The 6,000-nt window shown below is 43.0% G+C and overlaps 1 protein-coding gene across 8 annotated transcripts in view; it reads right to left on the bottom strand.

Moving 5' to 3' along the window:
* Window positions 1-291: 291 nt before the first annotated feature.
* The window catches only part of YAP1 (Yes1 associated transcriptional regulator), a 140,205-nt gene continuing 134,496 nt past the window's right edge, over window positions 292-6,000 (bottom strand). For all 8 annotated transcript variants that reach the window (XM_073338081.1, XM_073338091.1, XM_073338101.1 and 5 more), the window contains 2 exons: window positions 1,361-1,473; window positions 292-629 (listed from right to left, as the gene is read on the bottom strand). In XM_073338081.1, coding sequence (XP_073194182.1) covers window positions 394-629; window positions 1,361-1,473 — 349 coding nt within the window. In that variant the 3' untranslated portion in view covers window positions 292-393. The remainder of the gene's footprint in view (window positions 630-1,360; window positions 1,474-6,000) is intronic.

Below are 6,000 nucleotides of genomic sequence, written 5' to 3'. Positions count from 1 at the left end.
TGGTGACATGCAGATGTTAACTCACAAATCTAAGTCCTTAGATAAAATGATATGCAAGCGCATATTAGTACAAAAGGAATGGCATTCGTCATCCAAACAGGCTCATCATCCCCCTGCCCCCAATTGAACAGTAGTTGAAACATCAATAGAAAAAGATCACAAAGATGTCTATTCTTCAGAGTCAACTGTGAGAGAGGTCAGCAATCTATAACAGCAGCGATGGACAAGGAAGAGCAAAATGTTGGATGAAAGAATCTTGTTGAATATTTGTTCATTTACTTTTTCTGACCACAAACCAAAAGTATGCCACATTGGCTTGTTTTGAACTTCAGGCACAGATGTCTTATCTCCTTAGATCCTTCACAGATTTACAATACAGTCTCCCTGAGGCCTCTACAACCAAGTAAGAAAACTCTCTTTATCTAGTTTGGTGGCTGCCAACACAGACTCCATGTCATTAAGGATGTCAGAACTCAAAGCCTCCTGCAGACTTGGCATCAGTTCCTCTCCTTCTATATTCATCCCATCTCCTTCCAGTGTCCCAAGGTCCACGTTTGTCCCTGGAATGGCTTCAAGGTAATCTGGGAAACGGTTCTGATGGGAAGGTATGTTACTTTGGCTGATATCGCCTAGTTATAACACAAAGCAAACAGACATTAAACATATTGAAAGTATCAAAACAATACACTTGATTAAGATAACAAATTAAGGGCTTAAATCCTGGTTGCCTTACTCATGCAATTGATCCCATTAATGGCAATCTGATTACTCACATAAATCAAACAGTATTTAATTCTCAATGTACACAGAAAACTCCTCTGGTGTTTACCTTCCCAGTTCCCGAATGTTACCATACACTGATCTTTACAGTATTTGCTGTACATGTACAGTATTCTTATACTACATTCAAGAAAATCAATTGCATCTTATAGTAATTGAAAGGACATTACATAATTGAGCACAGTAATACTCAAATATGACTTTTTGTCTTCAGCCTAGGACAAGCAACAAAAATATTATTACTCAAAAAGCTAATGCACACGCAATACACACACAATCATAGGATACCAATACTATTTAGGAGAGTTTCCCCTTAGACAGAACCTTTGACTAATTTCTTACAAACAAGTTTGACACAAACTGCACACCTTTTGAATCCTCGTAAGAGACAAAAGTTACGGAAAAGAATGTTGTAATATTTCTGATCTGGTGCATATCCACAAGATAATGCTGTCAAGAATCTCTCAGCTTCCCTGAACTGCATGTTCCTTCTTGTGCACTAATGACTGAGCAAGCAAGAAAGACAAATATATCTGGGGGGAAAAAAACCCCTGCATTATGGGTATAAAGACAAACAAACCTGTATCCATTTCATCAACGCTGTTCAAGAAGTCATCGGGGGTTCTGGGTACACTATAACTGCTCATGCTGAGGCCACTGTCTGTGCTCTCATCTCTGGAGTGATATGTCCCACTACATTAGAAGAAAAGAAGTGGAAGCTGAAGGTGGAGCTTTTCAAAAATTAAGACTGTAAAATGTGCACATTTTGGATCAGCGCGATGGCTTTGATGAAAGTGTACAATGCTGCCACACTGAATCAGAATTAAAAGCTAACATGAGACAGCTGCAACAGTTTAATAACGTTAATTTTAAAAATCTTCACAGGCAGACATTCCTTTTTCTGCTTAAAAGTGAGTTATTTCAGTTTAGTTTGTAAGGAATCTAATTAAGCTTCATTTTAAAAGTAGCAAGGTCCAGACTCACAAAAGGTACTTGGGTGCCTAACCCCCCTCAGACTTAAGCACCTAAGTCCAAGTTTTAGGTTCCAGTGTAATCCAGAAAACTCCTGCTTGGCTGCTGCCTAAAACCACGTGGGCGCCTAAAGTTTTTGCAGTCAAAGTTACGTAGGCATTTAAGTTTCTGCCTCCGGGCATGTGCACAGCTGCTTCATGCTAGGCATCCAGGTGCCTATCTCCTGACTAAGCCCAGTAGCAATCCATAACTCATGGGAAGATAGAGATTCTACTGTCTTGCCCGTATCACCTGATCTGATAGATGTGCTCGGAGCCTGCCTAATGGACTGGGTCCCATTGGAGGTGGTGAAGGAGGAAGAAGTGGTGGTGCTCACCTGGATTATGGGAGAGCCAGGTTCAATTCCCCCCTCTGCCTGAGGGGGAGAAAGGATTTGAACAGTGGTCTCCCACCTCTCAAGAGAGTGCTCTAACCAGTGAGCTATGGGTAATTATTATGTGAGTCTCCCTCAATCTCTCCTAAGGAAGTTGTTCTACTTTAATTGTTTCTCCAAAGATTAACTGGAGCAGGGGGGCTGAAGCCCCAGCCTCCCACTTCTCAAGTAAGTGCCCAAACCACCAAGCTACAGTCACTCTCCCTCTCTGTCTGGTCCAACAACCAAGGGCATGTCTACACTACAAACTTAAGTTGACCTATATTAGGTCAATTTACAGTCACAGCGGTAATTACCTCTTGTTTTTAGCCTCTCATGGAGGTGGAATTATTATGTCAGTGTAATAGGGCACTTACACGGGCAGGAGCAAGGCTATACTGTGTACACTGACATAATTAGGTCACTGTAAACTGCCTTATGTCGACCTAACTCTGTAGTGTAGACCAAGCCCAAATATTCATCCATGGTGGAACAGCTCCAACAGGAAAGATTAAGGGGCCCCACGTCAGACTATCGCATAGCTCAGAGAAGGGGAATGGAACCCAGGTTTCCAACATACCAATTGAATGCTGTAACCAGTGGGCTAAAAGTTATGAGGCTGGCACCACGTCCTCCTCCAGCTATTTTGTGTGGCATGAGATAGACACTTAATTCATTCTCACAAGAAATAACGTAGGCACCTAAGCCGTCTGATCCAGGAAAGGGGTGCCCGGTTGTCGATCACTAGCACATAGGTGCCTCTCTGCAGCAGCCCAGACTTTGTGAGAGAGGCAGGGGCTCAGTCTCTTTAGGATCTTGCACTGGCTGGCTTAGGTGGCTTCCGACCTAGCATGCTCGCTTTTGCAGACTGCATTCTTAGGCACCTATCCCTCCCATGCACTGTATTGGGAGCCTGGTACCTAACTCAGGAGACATGGATTGCACTGCTTTTCCTGTGATTTTCTGGGTGACTAAAAGTTAAGTGCTGTGACTCTCTGTATCACAACACGCAAGTCCCTTTGTGGATCTGAGCCTGTGTGTCTACACAGAGCTTTGTACTTGTTTAAACTAAATCAGTTTGAAAAACATACCTCTAATTAAAACTGGTACAAGTTTGTGTGTAGACAAGACTTAATCACAATATTTATCCCTTGTGTAGCACATTTTATTAGCATTGCACAAATTTTAACTAAATAAAAAGACAGTAAAAATTTGGAAAAAAAACCAACCTCTTTTTTTTGTTTTTGGATAGCCCAATATTATAATAAGTGAAAGCTATGGTTGTCTCTGCACGTGCAATTTTCTAATTATTATCAGCTATTGCACTACTGGGGGCATGGATGAGCGTTCACGTTGCCCTCCCAATCAGTACCCAGCCTGTGCAAGCTAATGATCCAATCAGCATATCAAACTCGATGATGACTCGTGGTCACGTGCCACCTCAGGCATGTTGCACATACCCTAAGGAGAAGACTGTGCTACCACCAATTCAGCTCCACTTTTCATAGCAATAGTGGGAGCACTAATGTCGATCAGCCACTGGAATTGCAACCACTTTAATCTGCTGAGAACAGGTCCTGGCATGGAGGTCAACACACCAGGTGTTACTAGGGGCCTACAGATACTAGCTCTGCTATTGTTGCTTCTACCGGGGGCACCAGGGGGAGTACTATGGTGGGAAGTTTTTAGAAAAATACTAAGGTTACTATAACAGACAATGATTAGAGAAACAGACTAATTGTTCAGTTTGTTTACTTTGTGCATTTGACCAAGTATTACTTTGTATATGGTTAGGTTTCCTGTTTACCTGTATTTTTGTGAGAAAACACATAGTAATAATGTAGAAGATTTTCAAACCACTAACTTCATTCTGAATATCTAGGATGTGTTTCCAGTGGCAACTGTTATTTTATAGGTTCTGTACAATCATAAAAAGCCATAAAGCTTAGAGTCTCACTCTGATCCTGAAAACACTTATGCATATAAATAGCAGCACTGAACTCAACCGGACTATTGATGAGTGTGACTGTAGGACTGGAGTCTGAAAAAATAACCTTCCAACAGCTCGACTTAACTATACAATTTTCAAACCCATATTTCTTCAGATTATGGCAGCATAAAAACCAGAAATCCGTTAGCTGCCTTAATACTCATTTTTTCCAGTTTCAATAAATACTTGAACCCTAATGTAGCTTTTGTGCACAACTTGAATTAACATTCAGACACACTCTAACCCTTCTGGTAATGCACTCATGACAAATGTATGGCAGTAGTTTTTGTCACCTATGGACAAGCAGACATTGGATAGCTGACATCTGTTCAACACAGGATGTAAGTAAAATATTGTGAACAAGAAACACCAGACAGCTTTATTGAAGACATTTTTACTATATTATAAAGAAAACATTTTTATAGGATTATTGCTTAATAAAAAGTTTTTCATCTAGATTTTAAAACAGCATATTTGATTAACCATGCAGTATATTAAATGTTTTTTTCCTTAAGCCAGCGGAAGTCATCTGTGTTGTTCAAAGTAATAAATAAGCTATTTAAAATGTCTGTGGAAAAATAGCATTTCTATTTGTGGCATGAAATGCTAAAACTAGCACTGAACCTAAAATTAACTAAATCACTCTAGCAATGAAATTTTCTTGGCTGCTGTGCTCATGCTTGGAACTGCCACCATCTCCTCTTCCTTCAGATCACTCCTGAAAGCACACTTCCTCTGCCTTTTTAACAGAAATCTCTTGAGAGAGTCACCATTCTGGATGGCCATACCACCCAATGGTATTGTGTGTGTCTACACTGTCTTACCTGAATGTCTTCTATCCTATCCCTACCCTCCAGCATATCTACCTCTCCTCCCAGTTTAGTGTCATCTGCAAACTTGCTGAGGGTGCAATCCACACCATCCTCCAGATCATTAATGAAGATATTGAACAAAACCGGCCTGAGGACCGACCCTTGGGGCACACCACTTGATACCGACTGCCAACTAGACATGGAGCCATTGATCACTACCAGCTGAGCCCGACAACCTAGCCAGCTTGCTATCCACCATCTGGAGGGAACGGAGTACTAGGGTCTGTGACAACCTCATCTGTGGATACTGAGGAAGAGGCTAGCATTGGAAGAGGGACTGCTTCTTTTTCCTCCACCTGTACCACTTCCATTGGGCCCACTTCTGAGACCTCAGTATCGGGGTTGGTACTGGAGTCAGGGTCCGGTGTTGGGTGGGATGAAACAGTGGCTCGCCTCTTGGACTCCACTGAGTATGAATGGTGGAAAGAGAGCCGCAGCACTTGGTGAAACCCCCACAGCTTTCAAGACTGTGACTGCATTTGCCAGTGGTCAACCGACAGCTGGGGGAGCCAGTACTGAAGTCTGGTACATAGTTCAGGTACAGGTACTGGTACTTCTTCAACCGGGTGAAGGATTCCCCTTTGGACTCCGAAGAGGATTCTTCCCTCTGAGACTATGAGGTTTCTGTGCCTGCTTCCGCCTACAGATGGTGCTGGGGAGCACCTGGTGACTGGCCGGAGACACTTACAATGGGACCATGGAGGGTTTTCCTCTGTGGGGTGCTACGATGGTCGATGCCATGATGGAGCTCACTGCCCCATGACCCTTTCTGTCCCCAGTAGCCCTGAATGGCAGGGGCCTTTCATTGGTGGGCGGGATAGGGAGGGACATCCGATCCTTTTCCTCCTGAAAAGCCTCCAGAGTCAAAGAGGCTTGCAGCTGCAAGGTCCCATGATTGTGCCTGGGAGTTGGGGTGGGTCCCGGACTGGACTTGGTGCTCTAGTTGAAGTCGCTGGAGCCAGCAGTGCCTCTGG

The sequence above is a fragment of the Lepidochelys kempii genome, chromosome 1, assembly GCF_965140265.1.
Source record: "Lepidochelys kempii isolate rLepKem1 chromosome 1, rLepKem1.hap2, whole genome shotgun sequence".
NCBI lineage: Eukaryota > Metazoa > Chordata > Testudines > Cheloniidae > Lepidochelys > Lepidochelys kempii.
Note: the sequence above shows the minus strand (reverse complement) of the source record. Positions and strands in the feature narration are given on the sequence as shown.